The sequence below is a fragment of the Panthera uncia genome (genome assembly GCF_023721935.1).
Source record: "Panthera uncia isolate 11264 chromosome C1 unlocalized genomic scaffold, Puncia_PCG_1.0 HiC_scaffold_3, whole genome shotgun sequence".
NCBI lineage: Eukaryota > Metazoa > Chordata > Mammalia > Carnivora > Felidae > Panthera > Panthera uncia.
The window spans coordinates 35227376-35242209 of NW_026057584.1; the positions used below are offsets into that span (position 1 = coordinate 35227376).

Consider the following 14834-nt stretch of genomic DNA (forward strand, 5'->3'; position numbering starts at 1 on the left):
AAAAAAAAAAGTTCTGTCAAGAAGATGTTTATATGTTTATAACCCAGAGTTTTAAAAATCCACAGTGGGGATATGTATGGCCCCTGAGACTGCTGTGATTTTACCAGTGGGTTCTGTGGGTGGGCCATTCTGGGCATACGTGTCTCCTCTGTGCTTTGGAAAGAGGTTCTGATCATCATGTTCTATCACGAACTGCAGTTTCTTAGAATCTGATATGTCTAAAGACCATTTGTGCTGCTGGCTCTCACCACTCTGTGTGGTTAGAAGCCAGCAGGGCTTTTGGATGAGGAAAATGACATGGAGATTGGGAGAGGTACAAATGAGCTAGAGAGAGGACGGAGCATTGGTGCCAGGTACGCTGGCTCTGGCCCATCAGTCCTGAGCCAGCCCTGTAATTAGAGCAACAGCACTGAAAGCTGCTCTGGAGGCGCCAATCTTGCCTGACTTCCTGAAACCGTCACCAAGGTGTACAGATAGTACAGTGTGAATAGGTGGATTGTACTTATCCCAACAAGGCCATGTTTCTTAGAAGAAAGAAATCTCCCTCCAGAAAAGTAAGGAAGTATATCAAACCAAAGCCAAGGAAATCAGATACAACTAAGGCTGAATGAGAAGGATATTATTTAATCTGCTGGGAATCAGAAAGGAAGTGATTTATCCCCTTTCATTTTTAATACCAGTTATGTATAAAGTATAGCAAAGCTCAAAAAATAATAAAAATATAGCATGTCAGATATAAAACCCTCTTTTGGTGTTACATTGTCTGAAGGTTCTAACACAGAACTGAATTTACATGAAGAATATCATCTAAAGAAGACATCATCAGCTTCTGGATTCATCTTCATTCAATGCAAGTTAAGAACATGTGTGTCTGGGAAACATTCAGCATTCAAGTTACTAAAAGAGCTCCTGCATTAACATTTGCTTCCTAAGACATTAGGGTAGAAAGTATTTGTGGTGCAAATTTATCCATGCCTACAAAGAGAAGAATGACCACAGAGAGGCAGAGAAAGGGGATGTAATTCCTCTTAAACACTCGAGACCTTTGATTTATATGGGAGGAATCACATCTACTTTTCAATCTATGTTGGTCACAGAAAGAAAGGTAATTTCATGTGCATCTCTCTTCACTAAGCAGCATCTTTTGGAAAGTTCTATCATTCTGGCACTTCTCTGTGTGTGTAAAATAGGTTGAATCATTTGTGCAAAAGAAATCACTTTACCTCTTTTCTTTGCCAACTCATCTGGCTTTATTTCAAGATGAGCTGCAGGGGTATTGGACTTAACAGGAGATGTTTTTGCCTTAGGCTTGCTTGGGTTACAAGGCTGCTCAGCTGACCACTGTAGGCCATCTGACCCCTCTGGTGTTCCATGTATAGGTTTGGGGTTCCCATCTAAGGACAGTTTCTGTTGCAGTGGTCTGTTGCCTTCTGTAAGAAAACACCAAATAATGACTGTGAAGTGATAAGCTAAAAACACTGATGAGAAAGTGATGGGGGGGTGCCAAGATTCTCATTTTGTTTACATGTTGGCAACAATGTCCTTCATTGCAAGCAGTGAGGAAACTGTTTTAATAGAATCTCTAGAAGATTTGAGGATGTACTAGAAAATAGAGCCTTGCACTTGGGAGTTGGTAGACCTGGGGTGGGTGTTTTGGCTCTGGTAATTACTTGCACGGTGACCCTGGGCCAAGCCACTTAACATCTCTGAGCCTTGGTTTCTTCACTCATAACAAAGGTTATTTATTAGGAGATGAGAAGATTTTTTTTCCCCATTCAGTAAAGGTATAGGCATCTTTAAGTATGATTTCATATGGAGGCTATAAAAATGCAGCCCTCCTATCTCCAAGCGCTACATTAATGTCTTGTAGTATTTTATTCTGAATTAATGAAGGCAGAAGAGTGATTGGAGATAGGGCAAGAATGAAGTGACAACAGGTACTATAATCATTTCACTTAATTTATGGAGGGATTAAATTGGGAAACATCATAATATCTCAACTATATTTAAAATCTAGGGAGTCAAATTCTCTCTGGAGCTTTAATAGATGTAGCAATAAATTAGCAGCACATTGCTTTCAGCATCTTTTAAAGGTAGGTTTCTATTAGTTATTGCTGGAGTGAATTAAATGGCACCTTAGTGGCCTGAGAAGGAAATGTATCACCCTTAACATCTTACTCACAACCAGAGAAAGCTATGGGTGTAAAAAAAAGGGAAGCCAGCATGTTTTGAAGGCTAGGTTCTTAGAGAAAGCTGAGTGTAGTAGAAAGAGTGCAGGTTTAGACCCAGGAGACCAATGTTCTGAGCTTCCCTATGTCCTGCATGAGCCTGTAGGAATGACTTCACTTTTCTGGCTGACTGTGGCTCACTTTCAAACAGCGCACAACGCCATCTCTATGAATCCCAACCCCTTTCACCCTGCCTCACTTCTCTCTGCTCTCATGTTGCCTCTTAAAAACTTACTGCCTTGTATTTTAGCACAAGGCTTATGTGTCTGCCCTTCATCCTTGCCTTGAGGAGGCTAGGACTCCCTTGAAGTCAAATACTGAAATCGGATTCATTTCTGAAGCCTAGTACTGTGTCTGGCTCAATAGCTATCTGTAAAACTGTGACTGAATTAAAGTACTCTTAAAATGATTTCATAGGAAAACAAAAACAAAGAACAAACAACATTTTTCCTAACACTTGTCACAAACATTATAGAGACTGTACTCAGAAAGTGCAAAAGAATATGATCTGGGTCTTAGTCAATTTGATATTAGACATTAGCCCATTTAAGACAAGTGTAAATTTGACTTTACTTGAATCCATCATTCATAATCTATATATCAAGAAAGCACAGCATACATTTTATGGTCTGAATGATGAATACTCTTTAAAGGTAAATTACATTACACAATGAAATGTTCAGCAAAGGCAGTGAACAAGTTAAATACTGAAAACACCATTTCCTCCAGCAATGATTTAAATGGTAAACAGATTTAAATGGTATTTAATGGTAGTAAACAGATTTAAATGGTAGTATACAATTTTATCTTTATGTATACTAAAGGAGAACTTCAGTATAGGGCAGTGGTTGTCAAGATTTAGTGTGTGTGAGTTCTCCCTCAGTGCTTGTTACAAATGCAAATTCCTGGACAACGCATCCAGGGATTCTGATTCAGCAGTGGGCCCATGATTCTACTTGCCAGGCGATTCTGTTGGGGTGAAGGTGGATGGCACCACCCACCTGGAGAAACTCTACTGGAAAAGATGGAAAACTAATTTTTTGATGAGTCTGTAAATGTTTTGTTAAAATTGTGGTTAAGGACAGGCTGGCTCCAACTCATTCCCTCTCTAAATCATAGAGAAGATTCAGCCGTGGTGAAATAGTATAAATTGAGAATCTAAAATATAGCTTATTGTGCATAGTGTAGTAAATTAGTCTTATTCTTAAAAATAAGGGGATTTGTATTATAGCCTAATGGAAATAATGACCTTAGAATGAAGGGAAAAAATTATTCTGTTGGATGCTTTAGAATTTTAAATGGAAGGCAAGCATGCAAATGAGCATGAGTTCAGTGACCTAGAGCTGAAAATATTTTGTTTGTGTCTCAGAGAACTGGTATGTGGGCTACTGCTTCGTTTTATCATTCATCCAACAAATACCCATTGAGAAATCTGAGTAGCAGGTTTTTTTTTAGGGTCCTGAAAAGCTGTCTCATTATTGGTGGAAATCGCTGAACACTGGGAAGATCTGAAATTCTCAAAGATGACTTGGATGTATTTGCACGTTGGCTGTACAGATCTGTCTCCAAATATAGTAAAGCTCTGGGGCTCTTTCACATAAAAGCTGGTGGTGAGTTACTCAGCTATAACAGAATTAGGTTCATCTTAACCACGAATCCTGACATTTCTAGCAACAGAATAATGGGGGTTCTTTCCTGGATACAGTGATTTCCCTCTAACATTATGGCCAGAAGTACCATCGGTTCTTTATCTTTCTGGAATCTACTTGTAAACTTCACCAGCCTGTAGCTTACCAAGAGTTGATTCCTATCCCTGTCCAACAAGGTAGTCACTAGCTATATGTGGTTACTGAACACTTGAAATGTGGCTTGCCTAAATTGAGATGTGCTGAATTAAAAATATTTCTTGGATAATTTAAAAAATATTGACCATGTCAAAATAATAACATTTTGTGTATATTAAATTACATAAAATATATTACCCAATTTAATTTACCAGTTTCTTTTTACTTTTTTAATGTGGCTGCTAGAAATTTAAAAATTACATCTGTAGCTCACATTATATTTCTACTGAGGAGCATTAATCTAAATCAGAAGGAGCGTGAGATTATTGGTCTAAAATCTGCAATCACTATTAATTCTAGGCTAAGAGAGTATTGATTTTAGTGAAACCTTAAAATATCCTCTGAAATTTCTACATGAGATAAGTGGTGACAGAGTGATATATGTCTTGTTCATCACTACATGCTTGGTGCATAGTAGGTACCATGATGAGTACTGAAAAAATGAATGAATGAATCAGCATTACTTTGGTACTTTCCATGCCTGGGACCCTTCTAGTTAGAGGGAGCCTAGTTTGATATGTGTCCCTGGTTGTGACTTTATCCAATATTCATCAAATACTTGAACCCAAGTAGTTACATCTTAGAAAGAAACATTATCTCTGGAAACACCCAATCTGCCCAGATTTCAATAAATATTATATACAATTTAATTTTTATTTATTTTAGTTTAATCTTAAGAATGGCTCTTAGAAGCTTTAATGTTTTTGAATTTAACTATCACCTGAGCCTTCCCTTTGTTAGAAATATTTATCAAATCCTAACACACATGGTGTATATCTTCCTGAGTATCATTCTGGTTTCTGATTCAATCTAACTCAACAGACATATATGGAGGGCCCACTACGTGCTAGCACTGGCTTATTCATAGGAGATAAATGAGACACAGTGTCTCTGCCTTTAACAACTAATATGTAAAATGTGAAAATGTAGCCTAAGACCATAGCATAGTAAACCTGAGTTCACCTTTCCCCACTGAATTATGTTGGTACCTTCGCTGAAAATCAATTGACTATATATGTGTAGTCTATTTTTGGACCACATTCTATTCCATGGATGTAGTTGTCTATCCTTACCCCTAACACCACATTTCCTGTTTACTGTAGCTATATAACGAGTCTTAGTATCAGGTCATATATGCCCTCCAACTTTGCTCTTCTTTTTCAAGATTGTTTTGGCTATCTTAGGATCTTTGCTTTTCAATGTAGATTTAAGAATCAGCTTATTTCAGGGCACGTGGGTGGCTCAGTTAAGCTTCTGGCTCTTGATTTCAGGTCATGAACTCATAGTTTGTGGGCTCAAGTCCTGCATTGGTCTCCATGCTGACAGCGTGGAACCTGCTTGGGATTCTCTCTCTCTTTCTCTCTCTGCCCCTCCCCTGCTTGAGCTCTCTCTCTCTCTCTCTCTCTCTCAAAATAAATAAACTTAAAAAAAAAAAAAAGAATCAGCTTACTTCTACAAAAACAATCAGTATCTTTCTACAAGAAATCGGATGGGATTTTGATTGGGCCTGAGTTGAATCTACAAATCAATTTGTAGATAATCAGTATCTTAACAATATTGCATCTTTTGATCTTTTAGCATGATACATCATACCATTTATTTAGCTTTTCTTTAACTGGTCTCAGCATTGTTTTTCAGTTTTTAGTGTCTTGAGCAACTTTAGTTAAATTTATTCATAGGTATTTTATGTATCTTAGGTTATTGTATAGTATTTTTAAAAATTTCATTTCCCAATTGTTGGCTGCTAGAATGCAAAAATACAACTGAGTTTTTATATATTGAACTTTATACCTAGATACTTTGTTAATTTCCTTATTAGTTTTTTTTTGTAGATTTCTTAAAATTTTCTTTATAGGCAATAATGACATCCTTAAATGCAGTTTAACTTCTTTCTTTCCAAAGGTTAGGAATCCTAGGTTAGTGCAATGTAGAATTGCAGTCCTTGCATTGCTCTGATCTTAGGGAAACTGCATTCAACGTTTTATTATTGAATATGATATTAACTGTAGAGCAGATTTTTCATATGCTTATTGGGAAATTCTCTTATATTCCTAGTTTTCTGGGAGTTTTTATTATTTTGCCAAGTGATTTTGTTTCACTAATTGAGATGACCATATTGCTTTTCTCTTTTGTTTTGTTAACACAGAAAATTACATTAATTGGTTTTTAAATGTTAAGCCAACGTTGCATTCCTGGGAAAAAGCACACTTGGTCATAGTGTACTATCTTTTTTATATATTGCTTACTTCAATTCGCTAATACTTTGTTGAAGATTTTGCTTCTTTATTCATGAGCAATATTGTTCTGCTTCTAATCTTTTTCTTTGTTATAGGTCACATTTGATTGCTTCTTGTGTGGATTTATTTTACACAACAAAACATAAACTGTGGTGGTTGTTTTTTTGCTAACAGTACCAAAGAAAACAAATCTTCCTCTTGGGAGAAATACAGGACTTAGATTCAAAGATTTTTCATAATCTATGTATAGACATGTATGTGTTCAGACTTGGAAGTTTCTGAAAACTCTTTTTTCTTGTTAGACTTTACTTTTCAGTGAAAGTTTTATTTACTTATAAGTAGGCTGAAAGAAGTACACATAGAATTCAGGTCTAAGTTTAAGAAATGTATAACCATAAGAGTAGGTCTAAAGAAATTATTTTAAGCCACTGAGTTAAGATCTTCCTAATACACAGTAAAACACATTGTCTGATGATGATTAACATTGTAAAGTATTGTGAAGTAGTTCTACTTAGAAAAAATTGATAAAAAGACACAGTATAATTTAGTTGTTATAAAATTATGCCTAAAATTTCTAATGTCTGTGTTGCTTAAAGTATATTACATTCACTTAAAAGTAGTTAAGTGAATATGTTAGTGTTTTATGATAACTGATAATAATAATAATAATAATAATAATAAATTAGTTCTTTGATCATAATCTTAGTGTTTTTAAATATTCACAAAGAACAATGCAAATGGAAATTAAACATTTTAAAATGTTCCATTGCCCTATTGTCAGTTTTACAAATGAAAACAGTGAGATTAGTCCAATCTTTGTGGACAGCAATATATTAAGAATTACAAAAATATTCATACTCTTTGACCCCAATAATTCCACTTCTAAGAAAATATGCCAATTAAATAATCATAGTTGTTTATAAAGATTTATATATAAGAAGTATTCACTATAGCATTATTTATAATAGTAATAAACAAATGGAAACAATCCATAGGGACAATAGTTTGGGAATTAAAAAGAAATATGTCAAATTCATAAGAACACAATGTAGCCATTAAAATAATGTCTTTAAAGAATATATAATGGTATGAGGTAATGTCTGTAATGTCACGTTAATGAAAAAGAATACAAAAGTTCACATACTACATAATGTGATCTTTGGTTTAAAAAATCCTATATATCTGTGCAGTTAAGAAATTCTGAAATGAAATTTAACAGTGGTTGTTTCTGTTTTTTTTTCTTAAACCTTACTGCATTTTTAAAATTTCTTCATTAGTATAAATTTCTTTTAAAATCAGAAATACACATCCCCAAAGGCAAGGGAATTGAAAGCAAAAATGAACTACTGGGACCTTATGAAGATAAAAAGCTTCTGCACAGCAAAGGAAACAACCAACAAAACTAAAAGGCAACCAACGGAATGGGAAAAGATATTTGTAAATGACATATCGGACAAAGGGCTAGTATCCAAAATCTATAAAGAGCTCACCAAACTCCACACCCGAAAAACAAATAACCCAGTGAAGAAATGGGCAGAAAACATGAATAGACACTTCTCTAAAGAAGACATCCAGATGGCCAACAGGCACATGAAAAAATGCTCAACGTCACTCCTCATCAGGGAAATACAAATCAAAACCACACTCAGATATCACCTCACGCCAGTCAGAGTGGCCAAAATGAACAAATCAGGAGACTATAGATGCTGGAGAGGATGTGGAGAAACGGGAACCCTCTTGCACTGTTGGTGGGAATGCAAACTGGTGCAGCTACTCTGGAAAACAGTGTGGAGGTTCCTCAGAAAATTAAAAGTAGACCTACCCTATGACCCAGCAATAGCACTGCTAGGAATTTACCCAAGGGATACAGGAGTACTGATGCATAGGGGCACTTGTACCCCAATGTTTATAGCAGCACTCTCAACAATAGCCACATTATGGAAAGAGCCTAAATGTCCATCAACTGATGAATGGATAAAGAAATTGTGGTTTATATATACAATGGAGTACTATGTGGCAATGAGAAAGAATGAAATATGGCCCTTTATAGCAACATGGATGGAACTGGAGAGTGTTATGCTAAGTGAAATAAGCCATACAGAGAAAGACAGATACCATATGGTTTCACTCTTATGTGGATCCTGAGAAACCTAACAGAAACCCATGGGGGAGGGGAAGGGAAAAAAAAAAAGAGGTTAGAGTGGAAGAGAGCCAAAGCATAAGAGACTCTTAAAAACTGAGAACAACCTGAGGGTTGGTGGGGGGTGGGAGGGAGGGCAGGGTGTGTGATGGGTATTGAGGAGGGCACCTTTTGGGATGAGCACTGGGTGTTGTATGGAAACCAATTTGACAATAAACTTCATATATTGAAAAAAAAATAAAATCAGAAATACAAAATCCCTAATTATCTTTAAAAAGCAGCATAGCCACTTTACTAAATTTAACCTGTACTTTACATATTCTATCACTAATAATTCAGTGAAGACCATGAGAAAGGCTTGCTTGTCTGAGTGCCTATTGTGTCCGGTGTCTGTTTCAGGCACCAGAACAAGAATGGTGATCAAAGACAGATGTGGCCCCCATCTTTCCAGAACTTGCAGTGTATTAGGAAGACATATAAATCACACCAGCACACAGACAAATGTAGAATTACAACGATGGTAAGTGTTATGAAAGAAAAGTACATAGCATTCTGCAATCTGTAATTGGCATATTTGATGTAGGGACAGCAAGGAGTAACTCCCCAAGAGATAGAACCTGTGAGCTCATCAGGTAAGAAGGCAGGAAAGTGCACTCTAGGCAGAGACAGCATTTAAGGCAGGAGAAAGCCCTGTGTGCCAGTTATCAAGTTATTTTCTCTTGGCTCAAATCCACCCTTCTTTGCCTTACTTTGTGATACAGGAGCTGGCCCCTGCAAACGATTCTCTTTTGCCAGCTCACAGAATGTTAGCTTTATCAGTGGAGGGCAATAAAGTGACCATGCAGGGCTAAGAGGACAGGAATACACTTCTCTTCTAGTTCCGGTTCTTTGTTGTTATGCTTATTCATCACAGGAGGTGGGAGCCATGCAGAAGAGCTCCAGCTGCAGTCATGCCATGGTCCCTGCATCCCCCGCACTGGCAGTGGCTTCAAGCAGTTCCAGTCTATCTACACCCTCTGGCAATGGTAAAGTTCTTCTATAGAACAGCTCAGTCCATGCCCTGTGACAGTTTTTGTTTGTCTGTTTGTTTGGTTGTTAGTGTAGTTGTTTTGCTGCCACAAGGTTGCATGTTCCACATGCTTTCAATGAGGTCACAATCTCAATCTTGGATTGGAGGGCTCTCTTTATTGTCCAGCCTTTCTAGAGACAGTAACTACTCTCCTGCCATGTCTAGAACCCTTAGAATCCTCATTTATTCCTTTTAGTAATCACCTCTTCGTGTTTCTAGTGTTTTAGTTAGTAATTCCCTGTATTACATTCCTCCCATTCAAATAAACTGTGTGGTTTCGGTCTCTGGACTTGAACCTGACTGCACACACACAGTCTATATGAGGGACTGAGAGGGGACCAGGAGGGTTGGAGTAGAGACAGCAAGAAGGAGCAGGCCATTCAGTGAGGTTGGAGCATCACTTAGGGGCCAGACCACGTTGGGCCTGTAGGCCACGGTAAGACTTTCCGTTTTTATCTTAAGAGTTCAGATTTGTGTTTTGAAAAGGTTTCAGGATATAGAATGACTTAGAGGGGAACAATCTAAAAGCTAGGGCATTAATCAGTGGACTCGTACAGCGACATAGGCAAGAGAGGATGATGGCTTTGGTGGGGAGGCACAGGTAGAGACTGTGAGAAACAGATGGGTTCTAGGAACATTTGGAAAAGAAAATCGAGAGGACTTGTTGATGGATTGGATGAGGAGAAGATGTCAGGACTGATGTCTAGATTCCTGGCTTGCACATTGGATGGATAGTTCACTAAGATCAGGAACACTAAAAGAAAGCTAAGACTGGAAGGGAGATCATGAGTTTGCTTTAAGCATATTGTCGAAGTGCTTTGAACTGTTGAAGTGAAAGTGTCAAGTAAGAGTCTGGAACACAGAGAGGAGCCTGGCCTGGGAAGAGGAATTTGTGAGCCAGCTTACATAATTAAAACCTGGGCATGGTTGAAATGATCTAAGAAGACAGTACAGGGTCTTATAGGAGAAAGGACTTGGAACAAACCAAGTCTTGACAAGCTGTACCAATTAACAGCCTACGTAGAGAAGAATGACCCTCAAAGGAAAAAATGGAGCAATGAAGATGGAGGGGAAATCAGGAGGGTGTCATGTCAGAGGAACTGAAAAGAAAAAATAGAGTCCTTAAGGATCATGTGATCAACAGCACTGAATGTTACAGACAGAAAAAGATAAAGTACAGATTGGAAAATGCGTGCTAAATTTAATCCACTGAGGCCATTGATAATCATTGTGGGAGCAATTTCTTTGGAGTGATGGGGCTGTAAGCCATACTGAATAAGATGATAAGTGAGAGACAGAGGTGAAGAGATGACGGTGAGTAAAGATAATTCTTTTAGCTGTTACAGAATAACGGTCTAGTGATAAAGCCCCAAGAAAACTCTCTTCACGTTACAGTGACAACGCACCTGGATTTGCATGGTCCGTCATTCTTCTGTCACTGCATGACAGGATAATTAACATAGAGTCAGAGGAACCAACAACTTTGAAACAGAGACCCAAACAGACAGGTTTATTTCAAAGACATAATGTCTGTTGGTTCTGCCTCTTTGTAAGTTCTTTATCAAAGACAGATAGACTTTATTATTTCAAGTCCTATTAAACTTGATCAGATCGGTGGGCATAAAGCTGGTAACTTTCAGATTGGAAGCAGACCTTTTAGTTTTATTTACATTACCTTTCAAGGTCTCATTTGTTACTAATACCTTTACAGGTTTATTTATATTAAAAGATAATAGATAAGAAAGTCAATGAATTAAGCTGCCCAATGACACAAGGTGGACAATTTCCCTTAATTTGTTTCACTGACTTATTTCACTGCAAAACAGAGTCAATTCTCACTATATTTTGATAGAGCCATTTAAATCTTTGTTCAAAAATTTAAAAAACAATTTTTTTTGGAAGGCCTTTTGTTCTTTGCAAGGAGTGCATTCCATTTAATTAAGTCTCTTTGTTACTGAAATCGCCATAACAAAGTATGGGTGGGAAGTTATGAAGATATCAGCTCTTCAGAGAGAGTAGTTTTGTGTGTTTGCTGCAGGGTTGCAGCAAAAGTAGTTTTCAAATGAGAAGGAGAAGGGAGAGGGCTGTGGATTTCACTCTACCCGGGTGACAGAAAAATACCCGAGGGGTTGTGTGTTTCCTATGCCCTCCTGTCACTACACCCCATGTCTGTGTCTGTCTCTTTCTGCTTTGTCACACCCGGAGAAAGGAAGCAGAGGTCTTGGTCATGGAAAATGCAGTTGAAGGCCTCCCCTAACGTTCCCCAAACAGTTCTGACATGGTGCTGCTGAGGGTGTGAAACTGAGGGTGTGACTGCACAGCGCACAACCATGAACAGGAGCTAACACTGAGTATTTAGATGCTAAAATAATCATTAACGAGGAGTGAGAATAGCAATTACTGTGCTTCAAATGTAAACTTTCAAAATGCGAGTTCATAGGACACTACTTAGTATCGGCTACATAGATTAAGAAAGTATTGTATCTTTAATTTAAAAAAAGAGTAAAAAGCCCATGGTTATGGCTCTGCAAGGGTTTCAGCTAAAGTCCTTAATTAAGGTTTAAATAAAACATTGGCTGCTTGGACCACTGTAACCTGGTGTGAGAGAACCTGCTCTGAGGCCTCTGGGTCTCAGCTCCCATGTCTCCTCTTCAATCACTCACGGGACATGACGGCCTTATTTCAGGTTGCTACACACCTGATCTTGACCCCTGCCCTGATCTCTCTCCTACTCACTGCCTTCGCAACGTTTACTATCATCTAGAATTCTCGTGGTAACTTAGCTGTATTCTGATTTATTATGCATCTCTTCACCTCACCTTCCAAAACGTATGCAAACTTCATGAGGGCAGAAGTTTTGCTGTCTTGTTTGCTTCGTCTAGAATTCCTGGCTCATGTCAGGATGCTTAAAAATGTTTACTAGACACATAAATGATCTGAGGGTTGACTCTATGCCGGATGCTGTGCTAATCACTTTAGACACCTCACTTACTGCATACCACAGTCTTGTAAAGTGGAGTCATATTTTCTATTTTGCAGGTGAGGACATGGAGACACAGAGTGGCTAACTTGTCCCAGGTCACCTAGTAAGCGATGAGGCCAAGACTTGAATCCAAACACCTCTAATGCTAAAGCCTGGTTCTTAGCTACAATATTATATTGCTTGGAGGGCTGGCACTGCCGAAATCCTGGAATATACACATTTGGCTTTACTATTAAAGTTCCAGGCAAGCTGCTTTCATCTTGTTGATCTTTTCTAATCCTCTGGTCCAATATAGGGGCTTAGAGAAGCAGGGGAGATAATCTTGAGGCTAGGACTGACAGTAGCATTAAAAAAATCTGCTTGGAAATCCTATAGGAAACCTCATACCATAAAAATACTGTGAAACAGTCTGGTGAGGTGTGTGTGTGTGGTGGTGTGGGGTGTTAACAAGACGCACAAATGAGGGACAAGCAGCGAACATTCTAAAATAACGGGATCCTTTCTCTCATGTTTGGTTCCGCTCACTTTGAGAATGAGAAAGCAGTTCTGTGCCAGTGCCATGCCCAAATAGACAATGTGTATTGTCAAGGCAAAATGACTGGGCTGCTCCTGTTCTGTGATACAGAGCAGATTGTGAAGTCCGGTTTGTGCAGGTCAGTGAACACAGCATGGAGCTTTCTGTTTGAGACAGGTAACGAATAACACAAGAGCTGGCTTCCCAGGATGCTTCACAAGACCAGGGGACATAAAGGAAGCCTGCTGGCCGTCAGGGGAGCTGAAGCCAAGAAAAGCCCCGCCTCAAAGTTTCTCTCAATGTAGTCAGTTGGTGGCCCGTAATCCGGCTCCTTTCCTATTCAGTGGGAATTGTGTCCAGTGAGAGAAAGCCACACAGGAATTTGAATTCTTGAATTTGAATTCTGACCTATCCGGTGATAACCACCTAAACATTTCAGTAATACATGCCTTGAGAAAAGTAGAGCAGGAAGAATATTTAGGAAAATTGAACCCTAAAGTCATAATGTGCTTTAGACATTTAGATGGACTTTAGGAATAAAAATGATCCTTGGCATTACTTTTGGTAAAAATAAATCTTAATCTATTCCTTGTCTGACTTTGTACTTGGACACAGAATGATCATGATTGGATTATGTAAAAGATCTAATTTGAGCTGTTATTAAAAATTCCGAAATACAGAAAAAAAAAACTACTCCAAGGCTTAAAGAAGTAATTTTGTACTAAGTTTAAATCAAACTCCCAAACTTCTAAGCTACATGCTGACAGGCAGCATTGTCCCACTCGACAGTGCTATATTTACAGCCTGCAATGATGATGCGTTTGGTGGTTATTTTTCACGTAGGAAGTCACACTAACACCCCTGAACCACCTGCATATATCTTAAAGCTAACTTCTCCCCTACCAGAAAGTGATTCTGTTTAAAATTTTTGAAAAAGAGAAATCTTGAATGTCAAGGTGTTATAAAAAGATAAAATGTGTGTTCCACATGTTCACAGCCTGCTGCCCAGCTGGGCATTCAGGGCAAGCTTTCTTGAGCCAGTTTCATTATTGGAAAGATTGATAAATGCTCGACTGCAAGCAGACTGGAGATTTCTTTTACACTCATACTTTGAACCCACTCAAGTACAGAATATCATTATATGGCTTTGTTAGGATTACCTTTTCCTAATTTTTCAATTATACATCATTTAGGAGTTATGGAGCCCACGGTTTCAGCAGAGACTCTCTGAATGCATGCATTAAATTACAGGCTTTTGCAAACTAAAAAGAGTTACCCCAGGGGTGCGGGTTATCTTCTCAACCTGAGGGGCTCTAGCTTCCTCGGCAATAAAGTGAGGAGATGGGCTTCAAGGATCACTGCCATCCTTTCCGGTGCCAAGGCTCTACATTCAAAATGGGGTACAGAATGTCCAAGACCTAACACTCATCTGTGAAATACCTGTTAGGGGTCTCGGGGTTTCCAATGGATTGGATGAGCATTTCAAGGCCATTTCACAGTTTTGGCACCACCTTCCTGATGAACTTTCATTATCTTTGGGAAGGAAAACCTAACTAGTGACAAACTCATTTTTAAATTTATGAGTGAGCTGCTGCTGATGTTAATGGTCAACCAGGAGGATTCCCTTCCTTTTGCAAAATCATCTAATAATCTTCCATGATCATCATTCAGTCCTTAACAGGAAAACTTACGTGAAGTATAGATTTGAAGTGAACCAGTAACATTAACAAATAATACTGACATACTTCAATGCCTTCATGCTAAACTTACAAAACTTGGGATGGCTCTTTGTGCAATGAAGGATTCTTCACACAAAGTT

The 14834-nt window shown here is 38.2% G+C and overlaps 1 protein-coding gene across 6 annotated transcripts in view; it reads right to left on the minus strand.

Annotated features, from left to right (window-relative positions):
* SPATS2L (spermatogenesis associated serine rich 2 like) overlaps positions 1–14834 on the minus strand; it is a 166406-nt gene that overhangs the window by 36031 nt on the left and 115541 nt on the right. For 5 of the 6 annotated variants that reach the window (XM_049615912.1, XM_049615913.1, XM_049615918.1 and 2 more), the window contains one exon: positions 1224–1430. The exons of the other annotated variant lie outside the window; for it this stretch is intronic. In XM_049615912.1, coding sequence (XP_049471869.1) covers positions 1224–1430 — 207 coding nt within the window. The remainder of the gene's footprint in view (positions 1–1223; positions 1431–14834) is intronic. 6 annotated transcript variants of the gene reach the window in all.